General features: G+C 43.7%; 1 protein-coding gene across 7 annotated transcripts in view; it reads right to left on the reverse strand.

The window, feature by feature from the left end:
• Positions 1 to 22,657, reverse strand: part of PRDM2 (PR/SET domain 2) — a 119,356-nt gene that overhangs the window by 63,351 nt on the left and 33,348 nt on the right. For all 7 annotated transcript variants that reach the window (XM_047723579.1, XM_047723574.1, XM_047723571.1 and 4 more), the window contains 2 exons: positions 10,974 to 11,126; positions 4,880 to 5,006 (listed from right to left, as the gene is read on the reverse strand). In XM_047723579.1, coding sequence (XP_047579535.1) covers positions 4,880 to 5,006; positions 10,974 to 11,126 — 280 coding nt within the window. The remainder of the gene's footprint in view (positions 1 to 4,879; positions 5,007 to 10,973; positions 11,127 to 22,657) is intronic.

Consider the following 22,657-nt stretch of genomic DNA (forward strand, 5'->3'; position numbering starts at 1 on the left):
CAATCTGCTGACCGAACATCCAAATCGGTCCCTCTTCCTGGAGCTGAACTGGACGGGGCTCACCCCTGTGTCGTTTATGTCACAGCCTCTGAAAGGCCATCCCTGGCTACACATTCAGGGTCACGCCGTGTCTCACCCCGGCCCCCCGAGCTCACACACCTAATGTTCCAACAGTCCCACCATTCCTCGGCTGGCTGGCCATCCCCCGCTCTCCAGAACGGTACCTTACATGAGAGTATGGACCTTGGTCGTCCCAGTTCTCTGCGGTAACTTCAGCATCTACCACACTGTCCGACACAGACACAGCAAATGCCTGTCATGTGAGGCAGAGGGGAGACCTTCCGGACATTCGCCACTTCGCTCTGACAGTCCCATAAGGCTCCTGTGCACGTCCTCCCAGCTACTCTCCACCTTCAGCACGCCCAGCCGACCTCCCTTCTCTGGGCATCAGGGGTCCTTGTCGCCCACACAGGCAGGTCAGTGCTTACTTCCTTCCCTCAAACTGCCTCAGACCAAATCATTTTGCACAAGGATCTCTTTCTTACCTCCCTCACTTGACCGCAAGTGTGTATACGCTCTGTCACCTTTGGAGGAGAAAACATCTCAAACACGTGCAACTACCGAAAACGTAGGTGTTCTTCACGGCACCACGATTTTTTACTTGAATGACTCTGATTACAGAGACACATGAAAGATTTCCTCTTTAAGCTGACTGTAATTTAACATCTGTGATGACTACAAGTCACCTAGACAGATACTAGAATCTAGGTGGCATTCTCAGGGACTACTTACAGTTTCTTTTTTTTTTAAGGATTTTATTTATTTGTCAGAGAGAAAGAGAGCGAGCGAGCACAGGCAGACAGAGAGGCAGGTAGAGACAGAGAGAGAAGCAGGCTCCCTGCTGAGCAAGGAGCCCAATGTGGGCCTCGATCCTAGGACGCTGGGATCATGACCTGAGCTGAAGGCAGCCGCTCAACCAACTGAGCCACCCAGGCGTCCCTACGTACAGTTTCTAATAAAGGATTATTTAAACCTCTCAAGGAAGCTGAAGGAGCGACATACTCTTCACAATTCACTGCCAGTTTTGTCATAAACCGCCTTCCTTACTGGCCAGCTATCAGCTCTAAAAACTGTCTGCTGCTATAAATAATTCCGCTCTCTAGTTTGCTGTGAACAGAAAAGTCAATAGGTTAGAAGTAGGTCAAAAATCAGGGTGAACTGGCAAAGGGCAAGACTCTGCCATGGAAGAGCAGAGTGGCGAGGCCCACTGATTGCCTGGGCCTACAGAAATCCTCTGTAAATACCGACTGATTAAATGAGTCACAAACTCAGAGTTCCTCTGCAAGAGACAAACCGTCAGCCACACTCCTCCGGTGGCCCTTACTGTCACCGGGTCACCGTGGACCCGCACACTGCGCTAACTACTCTTTTATTATCTCGTTTGCTCTTGACAGCAACCCCATGAGGCCAGGCAGTACAGAGACTTTCCCATGTTAAAACACCGGTTTTTAAAGTTATGGAAACTGTCCCCCAGAAAGGTGATGTGACTTCCCCAGTCACACACCTGGTAGAAACCCAGGAATCCCGTGTTCTACATTCCTTCCACTAAGTCCACGTAAATGAGCCACTACTGTTTTTTGAGAATGAAAGAACTTCAGGTAAGGCTCTTCTGTGGCCAGGAGACGGCAGGGAAACATCAAATTTGCTTTTATAGTCTGTGTTGTAAAAGAACTTTTGCCAATAATCATTATTTACTGCTAACAAGCAAGTTCGATCTCTTATTTTCTCACAGTAACAAACAGGACACAAATCAAGAAGATGATACATTCTTCTAACTATGGCCTTTCTATGTTACTTCTCCAATCACAATCTTACTGTGGTGCAAATTAAAGTAACCGAAGCATCAGACACTTCTTCTTCTTCCCTTCTTCTCTACCTGCCGTCCCCTCCAAGAAATTCTTATGCTCCATCTCATGACAGGCTGCTCAGACATGTAAAAAGTTAGGATGAATCACAAAGCTGAGAATTCAAAATTCTCGTCTGAAACACCTCAAGTATGCACATCTTTGGCCCATGGCAAAACCGCATGCTCCCTGGTCAGAGACAATATGAACTGTATTCTCCCAGCACTGTGTTCCCTTCCTTCGTTACAAGGTTTGTGTGGGGTTTTGTTTGCCAATCAGCCAATATACACCGAAGGCCTATTCCATGCCAACCATCAAGGTGCAGACCAGGAACTTCCTGATTTAATGTCAGTCTCCCCAACTAGACTCCAGGGGACACGACAAGAGTCACTGCTCTTTTTCTGCTCACCACCACACTGTTCAACCTTGCAGAGCGCCTAGCACGCAGCAGGGACTTAAACAGGAACGGAATGAATGAAAGAGTAAGAGAGACAGAGAGAAAGAGAAGAGGCCACTTTGTAAAGGAAGTGGGGCTTCTGACTGCCCAGAACACGCCTCATGATCTCATGATGGGATGAATTCTGAAAGGCGCCACATGCAAGGCACAGCTGTAGGCAGAGCAGCTGTCCTGCAAAGGAGCCTCGGCCCAGAACTCTGAAGAATTCGGCCCTTTGTTTCTCTCTGCCTGCCTCATAACCAAAATGAAGTTGGGTCCACTGTCAGTCTACCTGTCAGCTGCATGTCTTCAACATCTGGCTTCCAGAATTCCTAAGCTAACATGCTACTGAATGAAATTTGTGTTGACTTACTCTCTGATATCACCACCCGAAAAAATATTTAAGTGTCTGAGGTCACACATAAGACCTAAACAGAACCAAGTTATAATAAAAAGTTCTCCGTTTCAGGTCTTTGCAAGCTATAAATTAGCTTTCACCAAGTATTTAATTTGAAAGCAAAGAAGGTTTGACTCATTTAAACTCGCTCAACTTCAGGACTCTTTACCAGTAAGTTGTTCAAAACAGACCATTAAGTTCCCAGAGAGAGCTTCATCCAAATGGTTTCATTAAAAGCTAAGACTCAGTGGATTATATGCTTCCCGGAGTAAATACAAAAATAATAACAGGATAACATGAACTACTTAATTCTATGTAAATACCCAGCAATCCAGGCAGGTTTATAAAAATGTAAATGTGTAGATTCATGTATCACTAATAACACAAAGTTTATTTTCAGTTTTTTTCCTCCACATCCAATAAAATGAGCAGGAAAAAACATCTAGAGATCAATAAAAAAAAGCAAAGTGACGAAATGTTCTAAACGTACACACCAAAATATGCTGAACAGAGAAAAGCCTGAGAGAAGCTGCTAAGAAGCTATGAATATATTTAAACATATCATTAATTACACTTAGTAGCAGAGTAAAGATCTCCCCCTCCCCCCACCACAACTCCCACCCCTGTAAACAAATCACAACTTACCTGGAGAGGCTGGTGGCATTACTTACAAATGAACACTAAATAAAGGAACAAACTGAAATACGTAAACGCTTTGCCAACAATTATGTCCTAAGCCTAAAAACAACAAAAATCTTAATAATTACAGCAGTAGAAGAAACACTTGGGAATTTTCTAGACCCAGATCATCTGATGCAGGAGCAAAGCATTTAATGGCCTAAAACAACAGTGAAGTAACTTTTGATAAACAGAACACATGTATTTAGGAAAAGACCCCACTAACTTTCTCTTGAATGAGTTAGTTGTATTCGCATTACACTGTGAAATACAAAGAATATGTAATGGGAAAAAACCACAATTGACTTCTTGCCTAAAACATTCTTTTTGCATTCTTCCAAAATCAACATTACCTTACGATTTTATTTACCGTCATTTCCACAACTCACGTGGCAATGCTCTGAGTAAAGGACGGACCCCTAAGTTGTGATGACTACAAAAATTTACGTAAGACCTAAGGCAGGCAAAAAACCCCCAAACGAACAAAAAAGGATTTACAAGACTTAGAAACTACCATACCGTGCCTTGGCATATATTCAAACTGGGGTCGATGAAAGATTCACGAATTCACATTAAAATTCTTTATTTAAAAAAAAAATCCCAACGTGTCCGAATGCCAGCTGGAAATAGGATACATCCAAACAAACTATTTTCCTACCCAGAAATTATCCCCTCCCCTTTTTAAGTGTGACTACGCTTTATCTTTTGTTCGAAACCACCGTAAAACAAAATAAAGCTGCAGGAGTGGAGTCAAGAGGGACCCAACAGCACTCTTCAACTTCCATTTTGTTCCTGGCCTAATTTCGAGAAGGTCCGGCGCGCTCAGACCTTCGCCCACCCCGAGTGTTGCAATCGCGCGCAGCGCAGCGCGGCCCGGCCCGGCGCGGAGCTGAGCCGGAGGAGTGGCGGGGCCTGTCCCGGCCCGGCCCCGCGCCCAGAGGAGGGGCAGGGCCCGGCGCGGCCCGGGGCGGCGGCCCGGGGCAGCGCGGCGGCGTCCGGCCCTGCCCGCACGCTCCCGGCCGGCCCCGAGGCCGCCGAATCTGCGGACCTGGAACTGTCACCCTCGCAACCCTCTCCGGACGCGCTCGCGGGCGAACAGCACAAAAAGCCGAGAACATACCGGGCGCGCTGGGCTCCGGAGAGTCCGGCCGCCGCTCCCACCCGGAGCGCGCTGTTCCGAGGTTCCGAGCCAAGTGACAAGTCGCCCTCGGCTGGGCCTCCCGGCGCTCGGTCCGCTCACTTTCGCGCGCCCGGCTCCGCGGCCCCAAGTTAGCCAAGAGCCCGAGCGCGGCGTCCGGCCGTGATTCAGCAGCCGCCCGGGGGGAGGGGGGCCCGGGGACCGGGATCGCGGGCCGGGGCCCGGCCGGGCCGGGGAAGGTCACCGAGAGTCGCGGGCGCCGCCCGGGCCCGGATCCGGCCCGGCGGAGGCGGCGGCGGGGGAGCCGGGGCGGCGCGGGCGCCTACCTTTCCTGCTTTTCGGGGAGCTCCGCTTGCTCCGGGCGCTGGCTCGCTCTTCCTCAATCGCAGCTGCTATCTCGGGGTTGTCTTCCCCATTGTACCAGACCAGGAGCTCCTCGCCCGGCGCGATTGGCTGCGGGGACAGAAGAGACAGGCGCTGGGCCAATCAGAGCGGCGGTTGTTGGCGGGGCGGGGCGGGGCGGGGGCGGCGCTGCCAGCTGGGGCGGCGAGCCAGGCCAGCCCGGCAGGAAGGGCTCTTTAACCCTTGGCGGCCGCGGGGCTGGGCGGCCCCGGGCAGGGACCCTCTGCTGGAGGGAGGACCTCACTTCCCGGCCCGCCTCCTCTCCCCGGGACCGCGCGGGCGGACCTGCTGGCTCCGCTGTCAACTCCGAAGGGCCCCACCTCACCGAACCTCTGTTCGAAGCCTCACGACTGCCCACGCAGAAGGAAAAATAAGACACGCAACCATTTTGCCCCCGAAATCTAGGCTCAGGAGAAACGTAAAGCATAAGGTAAGAGAAGCCGGCGGCTTGGAAGGAGAAGTGTTGAAAGCTAACTACCCGCGTCCGTTTCGGATGCCAAGAGCGAGTGCAGCAGGCAGGACCTGGAAGTCACGGCACATTTGTACACGCACCGCTACTGACACCACGGGAACGCGGGGAGAAGAGGCAGGCCCCGCACTCTGCGCTCGGGCACTGCCGCCAGCCTGCTCGGGCCCAAGGAGAACCCACTGCCCTGCCCTCTGTACCGGACAACTTTTAAATGCAGAAGGAAGTGCCTATAAATACCACACAGGGACCATGCTCCTAAAACATTAACTCTGAAAGAGCCAGGAGTGGTGAGGACATGGACCGCCACCACGCTGATTGCACCTAGAAGATCCTAAAGAAGAAGATAACCGAGTGGGACGATCACATTCCTAGACAGAATTTAAGGACGTGGCTCATTGGCTTCTCTCACAATCACTCATCTGTTCAAAACGTCCCAAGGGTAACACAAGTAAAATTGCACATAAAACCCAGCGAATAAAATAAGAATCCATCAGTCCATTCTGATATAAATGTAATGAATGAACAAGTAAATAAATAAAAAGGAAAAAGCTCTTCCTTAAAGTAGATCCCAACTAACCAAAGAAAAACAAATTATGGAATTAGAAAACCACTCCTTGGTAATCATAGCAGTAATAACTGATTCCTCAACAGATGCTACAACTAGTAGGAATAAGTTTTGGGTGTAACAGAATATTAGCATGGTCTCAAAACATCTCCCCATAAAACATGAATTACAAAGGTAAAAACAGTATCCTTAGAATGAGATAAATCAACACCCTGTGCCTCCTGATACAATGCACAGGAAAGATTATCATCACTTCTGGAGTTCTCCACCCCAAATGCATGACCGTAACTTAACCACGATGAAACATATGAACAACCCAAACTGCTGGGCATTCTACAAAGTAACTGACCAGTTCTCTCAAAACTGAAAGGCCATACAAGAGAAAGACTGACGGACTGTCCACACTAAAGAGACTGATAAGACATTACAACTGAATGCAACTGAACTTTCTCTTCCTCTAAGGACACGGCTGGACAACTGACAAAATGTGAGTAAGGTGTATAGATGAGCTAATGAAATATCGTGCCGATGTTAGCACCTTGATTTTGATCACTGCACTAGGATTATGGAAGAGGAAGCCCTTGGTTTTGGATGCAGGTGAATTCCACCTAAGATGCCAGTTTAGAAACAGTGTAATTCCTCATTTTAACGTACCTTCTCATCTAAATAAAGCCCCTGAAAGTGGACTTTATTTTGTTTCATTCTCTATAGAACTCGGTTTATGTAGTCTGAATTTTAAGATAGTCTAAATTCTTTAAAATAAAAGAACAAGCTATTGTATTCTTTGCTCTCCCCGCCCACAGATGACTAAAATGTGCCATTTTCTTATCTTTAAACCAGCGTACTCTTATTTCCCTTCTTGAATCAGTTACACCTAAACCAAAAAACTAAATCTAATATATAACTTTTAATAAGTTGAAATAGCTATTGCAGATATCTTTTGGCAATCTGATGAGCTAATTATTTAAATAAACTATTTCTAGTTCCAAATGTATACTCTGCTTCTCTTTCTGTTATAAGTCACATATTTATGGAATGGTGGTATCCTGTAACATTTGAAATGATTGGCATTCACAGAAATAAGTGATGTCTTCAATAAAACCAAAGTAAAAAAGAAACACAGGAAGGAGAGAGGAAATATGTATTCCCAATATGTCCCTAACCCAAACAGCATTTTGCGTTAACACAAAGACACCCACTGGACACTCTGAACATACCTCCCAGACTCAGAGCTTAAAGTTTCCTCTTCATTCCACTGCAATCTTCTGCACAGTACTGACTGTACTAGCAACTGCCTGAAGATAAGTATCAGCACAAACTCTTTACTTAGGAGGGTACTCCTTTGTTGTTGCAAAACACAATATAAAACAACAAGATCTGTTCTTAAATTTAATGTAACATTTCTTTTTTTTTTCTTAAGAGTTTATTTATTTGAGATAGAGCAAGAACAAGTTGGGGGAGGGGCAAAAGAAGAGGGAGAAGCAGACTCCCCACTGGGCCAGAAGCCTGATGCACGGGCCCTAGGATCACAAGCCGAGCCAAAGCAGACACCTCGCCAACTGAGCCACACAGGTGCCCCATAATATAACATCTCGAAATAGCTAAGGAACAGCTAGGTTAAGAGCAACCTGATTTATTAGCTACTGAACACCTTCAAAATTGCTAGCAGCTGAGATGATCACTGTATTATAGAGCTAATCACTTCCCCACTTCATAGTAAAACAGTGACACAACTAACAGACCTTTATGAAGAGGAAAATAATATATATATATTTTAATCAGTGCTTGTTTGCTTGGTACTACATTGTTTTTTCTTCTGCACTGCTTAGCACATTTGAGATTTTGTAAGCCAAATTTCAGAAAAGAAAAATTATGTCCTTAAACACAGGAAATATAATAAACACACATCTTAAAAAATAAAGTTTAAAACCAAACAACCTCTTTTTTATGTATTGCATTGTGATGTTCAACAAAACAACAACAAGACGACTTCAAGATCTTTCAACTTTTCCAGTGAGTTCTGACAGGCTTACAGAACCAAGCGTACTCTCTTATCTAAATATCAGTAAATATAAACTTGAAATTTTACCAGACCAATTAGGAAGAGGCAAGGGTTCCAATAAATATTCCTGACACTAGGTCAAAATAAGAGAACTACTCCAGAATTACAAGAATACACAAAGCACGTCAATGCTCAGCCACCTACAATCTATTCACCAGCATGAACTCCTCCATGTCACGGGTCAGACCCTCAGCTCTCAAACAGGTGAACTCAAGACTGAAATTCATCTTTCTCCCTGTGGGCCACGAGGCCCCACTTGATCTGATTCCTAGCCACCTCACCAGCCTCATCTACCATACCTCTCCTTGCTCCAGACACACCGGCTTTTTCATTCCTTAAAAAAATAAAAAATAATTAACTTATTCCTACTTCCAGGCTTTTGCTTCCACCGGGCCCCTCTTCCTGGACTGCCCTTCCTGCAGAGACCGTTCTGTGACTGGCTCCTTCCCATGCTAGCAGAGTAGGAAGGACTGGGTTTATATGTCTTGTCTTCCCAGGGGACAGATATAAAATCATATAATTTTGTAAAATTATAACTTTACTCATTGTGTATTATCCATAAATTGAAGTTCCACGAGACCACAGACCTTGTCTGTTATGCTCACTACAACAGAAGTACTTGGTTCACAGCAGACTCTCAATAAATATTTATCAAACTAATGAAGAGATGAATGAACGGAGGGCAAGCTAACATCAAACTTTTGGGAATTTAAAATAGTTTTTAACAAGGCCAGTGTGGAGATTTCCTAATTATCTGGGTGATAGTTGAGAAGGCTATACAGAGCCCAAAGGAACATCACGTGTAATTTATTTGCAAAACCTAACCCACAGAAAGCTTAATCTAGAAGATTATAGTGAGATAATCACTAGCAAGGAATCTGAAAGGTCTTGTGTGTACGTGAGCAAACATCAAAGGTCAGGACTGGGGGACATCTGCAAAGATAGAACTATGTTATTTCAGACAAAGACAGGTAAAAAGAATAGCAACGGTACAACTGGTTAACACTTGGGAGTACTCAGGTTAGGCTAGAAACTGTTCACAGAACCTTACAACTAGTGGCTTGTTGAACCTTCACAACAACTGTATTAATTGTACTATTACCTCCATTTTTTACAGATGAGAAAACTAAGAGAGGTTAAGTAACTTCTCCTAGTCACACATCCAGAAGCCAGAATTCGCTCACAAGGCAATCTGCTCCAGAGTCCCCACTCTGAACCACAGGACTGTACCACCTCACCAAAAATAACAGCTAGCATTTAGCCTTATTACAAACTAGCGCTCTACCTCTACTAACCTATGCAACCATCTCAATAACCCTATGAGGTCAAAACTGTAATTATCTGTATGTTACAAATAAGGTAACGAAGGCACAGAAAGGTGGCTTGCCTATGGTTACACAGCTAGTAAAGTCCCAGTGACTGCCTTGGGTCAAAAAGCAAGCCCAGATGTAATCTGGCAGTCTGGCTTCAGAACTCACTCTCCCAAACCCTATTCCCTCCCCATTCTCAGTGTTTCTCAGAGCTGCTACCAGAGATGAACGTGTTTTAACTGGAAGTCTGATGAAGGAAATGCAAAGCATCTGAGTATCGCCCTGGGCTTGCTCTCCCTTGGACCCTCACTTCCACTCCCTTGATCCCCTCTCCCACTTAGCCCCTCACTGCTATTTCACCTCCATCAGGATTCTGCCTCACCAATTTAACCAGAGGTACCTCTCCCTTTAACTCAGTTTGAGAAACAATGAATGAACTCTTGAATCAGGTTCTGAATCCAATTTCAAACTGCAGTATAACAGCACTGCACAGTCATACCTACTAGGAGATCGTGCTATTACAATCCAGAAGAAAGAAAATGAGAAGGGACTAGATGTTTTACATGAGAAGATACCACACACACACACACACACACACACACACACACACACACACAAATATATATATATGTATATATTTCCCGGAGGATCTAGAAGCAAGAACTTGGGTGTATATGAAATAAAAGGCAGTCCAACTGGCTAACGATGACAGGAAAAATACAGCAAAGGAAAATCAAACTGCTCTCTGTTAACTACATTTCCAGAAGTCCCAGCACTACCATACGGGTAAAATTCACCATGCAGCAAGGCTGACCACTGTCTTCAAGGCTTGCTCATCATGTGTCTCCATGGACTGTCCCCCAATCTAGGACATTCTTAAATGGAAGTGAATAAACAGAAACTTGGAACGCAGCAATTTCAGTAAACGTATCTATTCTTTAGAGAACATTCCCACGCAGGATCAGTAGAGTCGCCTTCTCAGAGGACACGAGGACAGGGACAGAGCCAGGGACTGACGTGTTGCAGGAGTGCAGCAGCAGCCAACACTGCCTCACGCTAACTTCCCTGCATGCGCCAGTTGACCTCCAACCTCACCACAAACTCTAGAAGATGACTTTCCTCTTCTTTTCATCTCACCGATTAATGTCCCCAAACCAACACTTGGCAAAAAGAAGAAACCCGTTCTGTTGAACTTCCATTCTGAGTAAAATCTAGGGAAATGAAAAGCTAATCCACAGTTACTGACACTGAAGACCAAGAATGTGTTTTCGGTTAACACAGAAGCCCCACAGCCAGCGATAGGTCTCCTACGCTTGGATAAATCTGCAAGTTGGACAGTTGCTGGTGCATTTGTATCTTAGGAGGAGGGAAGTGGCTGCCACACGCTTAACTCATCAGTATCTATAAAGATACAGCATGTAATTACTTAACCCAATCTTCATGCTTTGGTACACACAGAGCAGTGGCAACTGTATATTTAAAACAAAGACCTTGCCATGTGTTGATGAACCACTTTCAGACATAAATCCTTTCAAGGCCGGGAGAGTCATTACTGTCTGTCACAAAAATGCAAGCAGAGTAACTCACAGCAGACCAGCTCCAACACTCTTACCTTTAAAGTTTTGTAATAAATGGCCCTGTTGATTTCCAGCGGAAATAAATTCTGCTCTTCTCCGGAGCAAGCCCAATTCACATACCGCAGCCAGTTCCCCTTCTCTGGGTCCGTGGCGTCAATGCACATCCATCCCAGATTTGGATAATATACCTTGGGGGAGGAAGGGAGGAAACACCGCTGTTAAAACAGGAGGGTCTTTTAAATGTTTCCATCTTCAACTTTCAAAACAATTCTTCAAAATACACAATATTCTACAAAACATTTCAGAGAAACAAAACAAGCAATGGAGAAAAGAAAACAAAAAAAGATGAAAACAGAGATCCAAAACTGGTAATCCTCATTAAGTCACTTCTCTGTCTGGGCTGGAGTCATTTTTTTCTCCTAAACGTCAACAGCGACAGCAAATATGTGTAATGAACTCTGGGGGCTCTGCAAATACTATGTGCGCACAAAGACAAGTGAGACCTCTATTTCCTAAATGTAACGTGTAAAGAGAGTGAGCTTCCAGCAGCACCCAAGTCCCCTGAGTGTTCTGGGTGGTTCTGCAGGTCTAATGTGGGGGTCCCGTCCTGCCGCACTACATGGTTCAGCGGGTCCCTTTGCTTCAGTGAGTGAACGTGCAGTGTGAATCTCCACATGGATGATGGCACATGATGCTTTTGCAACCTCAGCTGACCCCCTGCCAAACCTTCTCTACCTAATCATCTGTTAGGACTCTGGCGCTAGGGAACATACTCCGGGAAGTATCGGGGTCCTTCCAAAGAGAAGACCAGTAACGCAACCCCTCTTTCAGGACTCAGATCAAACCTACTCATCCAATCTCAGTCAGTGTCCCTGCCCACCCTTGCCATGCTTCCGGCACTTCTCATTCCCTCATTTTACATAAAATCTAACTAGAAACTATTTCTAACTTTTATCTTTGTATACACACATACATATATACGCACATATATAAGTAAACATACATATATATAATCTCATATATATGTATACTTTAATATACACATATATACTTTGCGTGTGTACGTGTATATGTGTGTGTGTGTACTTTACTTCCCCCAAACTAGACTATAAAACACTGAATGAGGCACCGAAATAGAACCACAGGCCCAACTGCTGACAGACCTGTCAAAAATAAAGCAAAAGAACTATGTCTCTTACTTTCTCTTGAGGAGGAAAAGAAAGACTCTCAGTGCTCCCATTTCTTCCCTCTACATACAAAGGCACGACACCCCCCTCCCACTCATTTCTTCTTTTCTCTCTTGCCCACATGACACACTCTTCTTCACCGTAGCTTTCCCTCTGGAACAAAGTGCTCACTCTTCACTCCCAGCCCTTTCGAGCATGCCTGTGCAGCCTAGCCTGTGTCTATCGGGGGGCCGCACCCCTCTCACTGGGTACGAACCATTCTGCTTTCCTGGTGGGAGTCAGATGTCAGGCGTTTTCTGTTATCATCTCATTTAACCCTATGTAGCAGGTTCATTATTTTTTTTTTTTAATATGGGGAAAATGAGGATCACGAGTTCAACTGGACTTTCCTGAAATGACCACTTACTTACACCAAATCTGTCTGACCTGGACCATACTTAACAGCACCTCCCTTGACCATCCCAGTTAAAACCACAAATCCTTCTCTTCCCATCAAACCCCAGCCATATCCCCGATTTATTTTTCTTCATAGCGTTTACACTTTTTTACGGTATGAGATCATCTCCTTCCCTCCTTTAGTGGCTACATCTTCACACCAGAGCATTAACTCCGTGAAGAAAAGACACGTCAGCCTTTTCGCTCACTGGAGCACTCCGGAGATCTGACCGGAGCCTGGCGTTGCGTAGGGCTCTCAATGAGTTAAGTACGGAAAGGATAAAAGAATGTTGTTAATACGAATGTCACTGCCCTCAGGTAAGGACCACCGGCTAGGTGACAGGTGCCATGCCAAGGAGAGTATTTTCACTATCCTTTATTTGTCGCCTGAGTTTATTCAGAAATTGGCTCTCTACTGAACATCTACCTGCACCACGCTAAAGAAAAGTTATCCGTGTCACATTAGATCCCTTTTCGAACTGCTCACACACACACACACACACACACACACACACACACACACGTGCGTATACACACACTCCCCTCCCTTCAGAGAAAGGGAAGTCCCCAAATGGCATGTTACAAAGAGAGAGAAACAGCGTCCCAATGCAAGATTTTTTTTTTTTTTTTTTTACAATGCAAGGGGGCTTTACTTTAAAATCTTTAAAAGACATCCTTCATGTTTGCCAATAACAGGAGAAGGGAAAGGAAGTAACTGTACTTTGCAGTCTGTCTCTGTTAACTTTTTATTAGCTTGGGGATCAGAAGTATTGTTTCGATTTATCACAGTGGATGGCACAGTCCTACTCACTCCCCGTTGACATACTGACACAGATCCAGAAATCAACAGGTCGAACAGAGATGGTGCTGGAAAACCCCACACAGTCAAAGACGGCAGCTGGGGAGAGACACCAAGTCTGCCCACAGACCTGAGGATGACAATACCAGCTGTGCCCAAATTTCCTGGCCCCCAGGTCAACACAGACCTCTGCTGGTCCATTTGTGTGAATTCCTTATTTATGTATGGTTCATTTTGTTTCAAAATGGATGAAAACATTAGTTAAGTCATACTTAAACATTTATTTCACAGAAAAAGAGGAATACCTCAATTTTTTAAATGTACAGAAATAATTCACAAAGGAACACACATGGCCAAAACCTCATGAAAAAAATTATACTTACCTTTAATTAGTTAAAATTAATTAAATTTAATTAGTTTAATTAGTTTAATTAAACTAGTTCATTAAACTAGAAATATAATAGTCAAAAACTAACTTCAAATGAAATAATTTTTACCTATCAAACTGGTAAAAAAAGATTTTAAGAGGGGAAAAAAAAAAGATTAGAAAGCAAACATCCCCCCACACAATGCTGATCAGAGAATAAACTGGTTATCATTTTTTGGATGGAATTTAGTAGTCCGTAACAAAAAAAAAGTTTTAGGGGCGCCTGGGTGGCTCAGTGGGTTAAGCCGCTGCCTTCGGCTCAGGTCATGATCCCAGGTCCTGGGTTCGAGCCCCACATCGGGCTTTCTGCTCAGCGGGAAGCCTGCTTCCTCCTCTCTCTCTGCCTGCCTCTCTGCCTACTTGTGATTTCTCTCTGTCGAATAAATAGATAAAATCTTTAAAAAAAAAAAAAAAAAGTTTTAAAATGTACACACACTTTAGCTAGCATATACACTTAAAGGAATTTATTCTCATGACATAATTGGCAATTATTCTAAGATATATGTACAAGAACAACAGTGTATGGGACACCTGGGTGGCTCGGTCGGTTAAGCCGCTGCCTTTGGCTCAGGTTATGATCCCAGGGTTCTGGGATCGAGTCCCACATGGGGCTCTCTGCTCGGCGGGGAGCCTGCTTCTCCCTCTGCCTCTGCCTGCCATTCCCTCTGCTTGTGTGCTCTCGCTCTCTCTCTGACAAATAAATAAATAAAACCTTTAAAAACAAAAACAAAAAATAATAATAAAAACAAAAAACTTAAAAAAAAAAAAAAGAACAACGGTGTCTTTTTTTTTTTTTTAAGATTTTATTTATTTGACAGAGAGACATCACAAGTAGGCAGAGAGGCAGGCAGAGAGAGAGAGGAGGAAGCAGGCTTCCCGCTGAGCAGAAAGCCCGACGCGGGGCTCGAACCCAGGACCTGGGATCATGACCTGAGCCGAAGGCAGCGGCTTAACCCACTGAGCCACCCAGGCGCCCCAACAACGGTGTCTTTTAATACAGACTGTTTCCCATTAATTGCCAAGTGGAAAACACAATGGATTAGCTCAGGATGATAACGCATGCACATAGCAGAATACTAAACAGACATTAAAAAGTACTTTTGTGTAAACAATTAGTTGGTTTATGTGGAATCTTTTATTTTGTTACATATTTCTATAGCCCATAAGAATTTTTCCAATGAACACACATTATTTCTATAATTGGAAGAAAACAAAGGCCACAAAAAGCTGGAGGAATATTTTTATTGGTATAAAAGACAGTCATAATACTACTGACAACTGAGTAAAGCCACTTAAAGAAAGTATGGTTTAAGATGATACCATTTTTTTCTTTTTGGGTTTTTTTAAAGATTTTATTTAAGAAAGACCATGAGCAGGAGGAGGGGCAGAGGGAGAGCAGGGAGCTAGACATGGAACTCGATCCCAGGACCCCAAGATCATGACCTGAGCCGAAGGCAGAGGCTTAACCCACTGAGCCACCCAAGTGCCCCCACCATCTCTGTTTTAAACATAAGAATACAGGGGCGCCTGGGTGGCTCAGACAGTTCTTCAACTCATGTCATGTCATGATCTCTGGGTCCTGGGTTTGAGTCCCACGGCAGGCTCCCAGCTCAGCAAGGAGTCTGCTTCTTCCTTTCCCCTTGCTTGTGCTCTCTCTCCTTCAAACAGATAAATAAATCTTTAAAAAAAAAAAAAATTAAACATAGGACTACATGAAGAGAAAAATTACCTGATTCTAAATACACGAACCCATTAGTAATGGTTTTCTCTGAGAAGTGGGATTACCCATCATCTTACTTTCTTCCTCCTGCTTTGCTGAATTTCCTGCCTTTCCTCCGCTGACTTAGTATAATCTCTGAGTAAAAATGGATGTGGGTGGGGAGACCACGTCAGCCTCCAGCATGAAAGCCCCAGCGTGACTGAAGGGAGCCGAGGCCGGCTGACACTCCTCCTCGTGCCATCAGCATCATCACATACATTTTTTTTTTAAAGTACATAGCTTTCTCATTTTTATTGAGAATCTAACCTTATAATTAGGAACGGGGATGAAAACGTGTTTTTATACAATTTCTACTTCAGCTGGTCAAACCTTGGTTCCCAATCGGAATTCACTTCAGTGCCTGACACACAAAACCCAAACATTGAGATGTGCCCGCGCTCTGCTGAGTGTTAACTACCAGTACGAGACCTCGAAAGCACCGCAGCACCAGGAGAACCAACCAGAATCCCTTCCTTTCCCTCAAAGATAATGCAAAGGCAGGTAAAACTCCCACTCTAGCTCAGACTCAACAAATGATATGCAACAAATCTATTTCCAAAATCTTTATAATGACCAAAAAATATTTTCATATAATCAATAATTTTTCCTGACTCAATCTATAAAACAGTCCCTTTTAACAAAGCAGAGGTACCTGATTACATATATACAGACAATTTTTACGCATTAACCTTCAGCTGGAAATTCCCTACTTGGAGAAGAACTCAAGGAGGAGGAACTCGTCCACCTCAAGCACAGGGCTAGATGCTTAATGTGTTCTTTTATTTATTTAACCTTTTTGTAAGAACTCTATGAAACATTACGAAGCCCCTTTTTAAAAATAAAACACTAGGGAAGGTTGGTAATTTTACTAGAATACTAAAGTCACTGAAAGTCTGAGCCAAGATTCAAACCTGGTCCCTTCACTAATGCCTCCATTTCAATTTTCCTCTTTCCAAACCCTTCCTCCCACCCTCCACCTTCCCTCCGTTATCCAGACCAGACCTCCTTTCTGCCCTTAACCACCGTGCACAGACTGGATGTTAACTCTTTGTCAATCAAAACATCATCTTCATGCCACTCAACTTCCATTCAATTTAATCCAGTCATTTTGAAATAGCCATAAAATCAAAATTCAGTACACACTCCAATTTAAAAATGCATCAAAATTAAAGCCTCCTGACACATAAAGGACGTTTTGCAAAGAACAAACCAAACTATTAAACGCGCTGACTTCATGGGTTGGGGGGTGAGAGTTTTCACTTAGCTTCCTTATCACTGACTTGTTCTATTCTACATGCGCTAATTCAAAATCATAAACCGAAAAACTTCTCATTCAGTTACTGCAAAGGTCCATCATTCAAATCCTCAGCTGCTGGCCTGTGAGGTCCTTATCCGCTCTCAACTAGAGTAACCAACTTACTCTGAAAGAAATCACTCCCCGGAATTAAGACAGGGCACTGCAGATGCCTCCTCGTACTGAACCAACTCTGATGCAGAGATAGGTCTTTTCTGCATTCAAACAGCCCCCACAAAATTACGAGTCTACAGGGATAAAGCCATTCTGTTGGCTGTTCTCTGGACTTGCCCTTCAAAGAGCTCTGACACATTATTAACAGTGGGACAGAACCTCTCCTGGAGGCTCATGCTCCTGAGGCTCCTTTCCACCTTTATTTCTCTGGGGATTTAGCTTGTTGGAATTTCCAATATTTTGATCTATACACCGTTTCCCACTTTCCCCGGCTTCCCCTTCCCCTGGAAGACAGACAGTATCTACTACCATTTGTGAAGACTAACAAAAGGAGTAAAGGAGGGACGCCTGGGTGGCTCAGTTGGTTGGACGACTGCCTTCGGCTCAGGTCATGATCCCGGAGTCCCGGGATCGAGTCCCGCATCGGGCTCCCAGCTCCATGAGGAGTCTGCTTCTCCCTCTGACCTTCTCCTCGCTCATGCTCTCTCTCACTGTCTCTCTCTCAAATAAATAAATAAAATCTTTAAAAAAAAAAAAAAAAAAAAGGAGTAAAGGAGAGAGGGGAGGCTCACATCTCTACAAACCCAACAGGCAGAGCATCTCTGTAAGTAAACAGCAACTCAGCTTGCAGAAGTCAATTTCAGGATTTCCGCCCCCACACAGTTATTCTAGGTTTTTGGTTCAAAATACAGCCCATGCTCTCTAACATTAGAAGGGAAAGAAATTCTAAGCAAAAATGAAGAGCAGTAATCTTTTTTAAAAGTACTCAACTACAAATACATATTACAAATGTTTTTAGTCCTCTATAAGATCATACAAGTGTTTTTCTCTTATGTTCAAGTTCAACTAATATTTACTGAGCCATACTCATCTCTATCAAGTAATTTCATAAACGTCTTCTCATTTTGGGCCAAATAAACCTATGAGGAGCTTGCTATCCTTATCGGAAAGTAAGACAAAGAAGAAAAGGACAGCCTCGCTTGGTGTATGAGCATTTCAGTGAAAATATTTAATGAAAGTTACATCTTCCTAAGTTATTAACACTGCTACCTGGAAAATACCACACCTTCTTCTTGGTATGTTCACATTCCAGCCATTCTTGAGCTACAGAATTAGATAGTTGGAGGGCCTGTTAAGGACCGTTAAAACTGCCACCCCACGGGGCACCTGGGTAGCTCAGCGGGTTGGGCCTCTGCCTTCGGCTCAGGTCATGATCTCGGGGGTCCTGGGATCGAGCCCCGCATCAGGCTCTGCTCGGTGGGAAGCCACTTCCCCCTCTCTCTCTGCCTGCCTCTCTGCCTACTTGTGATCTCTGTCTGTTCTGTCAAATTAATTAATTAATTAATTAAACAAACAAAACAAACCGAAACTGCCACCCCATGGAAATAACTCCCTGGAGGCTACAGACGAAAACGGATCTTTAGCACCAACTACTTCACTGCTCAGATTGCTTTAGAAAACCAAAGGCTTCTTTTTAGAACTATTTAAATACATCACCGTATCTGAAATATTCTGAATATTCTAGAATAAGAGAAATACAGGGGAATCCAATGGGTGGTGGCACATTTTACTACAATAAGCAAACCTGAAGGCAATCCTAAAATACAAATTTAAAAATTAAACAGGTGCGCTTCTCAAGCCTGGTAAACGACCAGCAATAAATATTTTCGGCTCGGCAGGCTACGCGGCCCCGGTCAGAACTAGTCAATTCTGCCAGCACAGGCCACAGCAGCCATCGATAACACGCAAGTGAATGAGTGCAGCTATGTCCTCATACAACTCGTAGCTGCAGGACTGCAAAGAACGGGTGGCAGGCTGCATGTCCCTGTGACCCGGGCTTTTTCTCTAGTACTACCCTCGTGCGGGTTAGAAGCTGGAAAGAAGAGCTAAATAGTGCTTTCTGGAAAAAAACGTTCTACAGGATCAGCTGACTGACTTTTCTACTCTCTTTTCTCTTCTTGCCTCCATTTTTAACTTAGAAATAATCTGAAATTAGAAGTGTTGAGCTAGCAAAGACAAGGGGATGCACTTGCTAACATCAAATGCTAACGGTACAGACAATTAACGTGCTCTCATTATACAGAAATAACTTATCAATTTTAGTTGAAACACAATTCTACATCTTCCTGCCTTCCCCGACTCAAAAGTTGTTGCCTACATGAATGTCATGCAAATAGAACCAGGGAACTATTGGTTTTCGGGACGCATGGGTGGCTCAGTTGGTTAAGCACCTGCCTTTGGCTCAGGTCATGATCCCAGGGTCCTGGGATGGAGTCCCCCATTGGGCTCCTTGCTCAGCAGGGTGCCTGCTTCTCCCTCTGCCTGCTGTTCTCTCTGCTTGTGCTCACTCTCTTGACCTCTATCAAATAAATAAAATCTTAAAAAAAAACAAAAACTATCAGTTTTCATTTGTAAGAATGAGGCTGGGGACAGGTCGGGGGAGGGAACACTATAAAAAAGATTAACAATACTAGGTTTTCAAAAGCTAGCGAAAAGTATGTACTTTTGGTGGTTATGTAAATTAGTGGAATCCTTCTGGAGGTCTATTATAGCAAAATTCGCCAGAGATGAAAACGTACATAACTTTGGACTTAAGAATTCTACTCCAGAAAAAAAAAAAAAAAATTCTACTCCAGAAATTTATCTTAAGAAGATAACCAAACAAGTGAGCAACCACATATACCAGTTACTCAGAAGAACTGGTAATATCATGAAAAGATTAAAACTATTTAAAGGTTCAACAGGTTCAACAGTGGAAGGAATGCAACGGAATTCTAGGGGGCCGTAAGAAATAATGACAGAGATGAAACAATCTGACATGGATATGTCCACTACATACTGAAAGAGAAAATCCCGACACAAAGCCGTATGCGCTGTTTTATCTCAATGGCGTGCGGTGTCTATATATGGTGTTTGTGTACTCACCAGTGTACAGGACAGACAGAAGAAAAACAGAGAGAGGAGCAGAGACTTAGAAGAATGTTCACCAAAATATTCACAGATGATTTTTACTTTCTTGTTTATAGCTTACGGTATTATTTACATTACTCTACAATGAGCATGTATTACATTTATAATTTAAAGAAGACTTATTGGAATGTACACCAAGAAGGAACCCTAATGAAAACGAGGAATCTTAAGTGATAACGGGGCGTGAGTACGGGTCCATAGAATGACTAACAGAGGCACCTGTCTGCTGCCATAGCGGGGGAGACGGTGGTGTGGGGAATTCTCTGTACTTTCAGCTCAGTTTTGCCCTGAACCTAAAAATGCTCTAAAAAATAAAGTCTATTTAAAAACAAAAAAACAAAAAACTTACTAGAACAATTCATAGGCAAACCACCCAGAAGTTCATCTCATGGGAAGCGATCTGAGACCCATGAAGTGAAATTGAAAGGCTTTTGTCAGAAGTGGTTAGAATACTGCAGATGGCTCGGTGTGTGGGGGGCAGGCACTCACAGCAGCTACCCTGGCTAGCAAGCAGTTCCTCCCCAGAAACTGCTCAAAGAATGCTCTCCTCTTTGGAGAATCTGACTGTTTTGTGCATTCACCCTGAGGATACTTGTCTCTCCTCTGTTGTTTCTGATTTAATAGAATGTTTTCAGTGAAAGCTTAGAGGACTTAAGACTGTGTTAGATAATCAAGGGCTCAAGAAAAGCAATTTAACACTTTGTCTTAGATTAGCTTGAAAATGGAGTTCTAGCTGGGGCAAGAGACCAGGCTGCTAAAAAGATAAGCCGGTTTTAAAGGGGCTTTAATGCAAGAACAAATGCCAAGATGAGATTTTAATGATAAGCAGTTCTCGTTAGTTAATAAGAGGCATTCTGATGCAAGTCTGAGGCTAAGACCAAGGTTGGAATAAATTAATGGGGATATACTAAATTTTACTTGGCGTTTCTTTTTCTCTAGAAGAAATATATACATTCTAACTGATGCTTTCTATAGTTTGCCTAACACACACCTCTACATGTCAGATCCTATCTATTTCTATTTTAACAGAACAGAAGGCTTACAGGTTTCTGTACAGAATACATACCCTGTAGTCCGAACTACCTGAATGACATCCAGTTGTTTTTTAACTTTAAGAAGGAAAATGACAAGAACTAAATCTTTAAAACTAACAAGAACTGGCCATGTCGTAGGATTCACCAACTGTAGTATAACAAACAGAGTACCTTAAGCTAACAAGGCAGTATTAACGCATTTATAAGTAGAAATACAACCCCTAATAGGTCATGGCTCTAAATTACAATGTTCACCAAGCTGAGTATGAACTCATACTACACACGAATTTCAATACAAATGAAGCTTAATCTACAAAGCGTAGTGTTAATCATTTACATACTATGCCCAAAATCTCCCAATCGTTATGTTGGGTAAAACAGATACAATAAACTTAGGGTAATATTAATATTCATGACATTTGTTTAAGCTTAGCATTATACACACAGAACTAAGCAATGCATTTCCTGGTTTCCAGACATTAACCTCACTAAGACTGGCAGTAACCTGGGGGAACACATTTGTCAGTTCCCTTGGGAAATTTCTAAAATTAAAAATGTCGCTTTACTTGGGGGCATAATTTTGTGGTCAAGACATTTTTAATCATTCAGGCGTTATCTTGAGTAATTAGTATCATTTTTTGGCTGGGCAGTTCTTCTACAAATATAGCACTCTTCTACCTCAGAAATAGTGAAACAGCATAATGTGATTATTCTCATGCTAAATCCTCATTTCCTAAGGCCCCCGGGGCGTTAACTGTCATCAGATTTACTGTAAGGGACTCACAACAAACAAAATTACTGGAAGAAACTGCAGGAAATCTTCAAGTTAAGAAACACTGCTGGTCACACTGAACACAACAGCAACATACCTCAGATGTACAAATGTCACAGAACTTCTCGATGGAAAGTATCCAGACATTTCCTGGGCAGATTTTACATTTAGGCCTGTGTATGTTTATGTGTAAAAGAGATGTGAGTCAATTCGAGACCATCTGATAGAAATGCTTTTCTAATCGCCAAAAAACTTCCCTTGTTTTGTAAAGGAGCCACACCAGCTGAGATCCTATCAGAACAAGAGCAGCTTCCCCAGAGCACCTGATCTGAACTAAATTGCACGTAAATGCTGAACTTGCACCCAGCGCTCCAGGAAATAGCTAGAACCGGCTTTATCTTCCTGGTATCGTAGGTATTTTTTATTAACCCCATCTTTAAATTGAGGGTTTGGGGCCCAGAGGTTAAGTACCAGAGAGTCACAAAGCTAAAGGAAGGATCTAAAGCCAACGCCTCACTGCCAGGCAGGAGGCAGGGGTTCTGGCTCTGCACGAGCAGCCCGGAACACGGGAGGAGCAGGGCACCTCCACTCCTGACAGCGTCACCTCGGTAAGGAACACGCTAACGTGCCGCGCTCCTCCAGCATCCTTGCCAGAACGTGAAATCAATGAAACTGCAAGTCTTCTGAGGAGTCCGAAGCGCTAAATAGAAATGCGCCACGTGCTAAATATATCCAGCTCAGAATATTCCAGCAACACAGAGATTATCTCCTAAAACAAGGAGAAGACCCTAGCGGTGTTTTATTTGTGGCCACCTTGGAGTGCCTTTTACGGTGTCTGTCCGCAAGCCTGCGAAGTGACAGACCAAAG

This window comes from Lutra lutra, chromosome 4, assembly GCF_902655055.1.
Source record: "Lutra lutra chromosome 4, mLutLut1.2, whole genome shotgun sequence".
Lineage (NCBI taxonomy): Eukaryota > Metazoa > Chordata > Mammalia > Carnivora > Mustelidae > Lutra > Lutra lutra.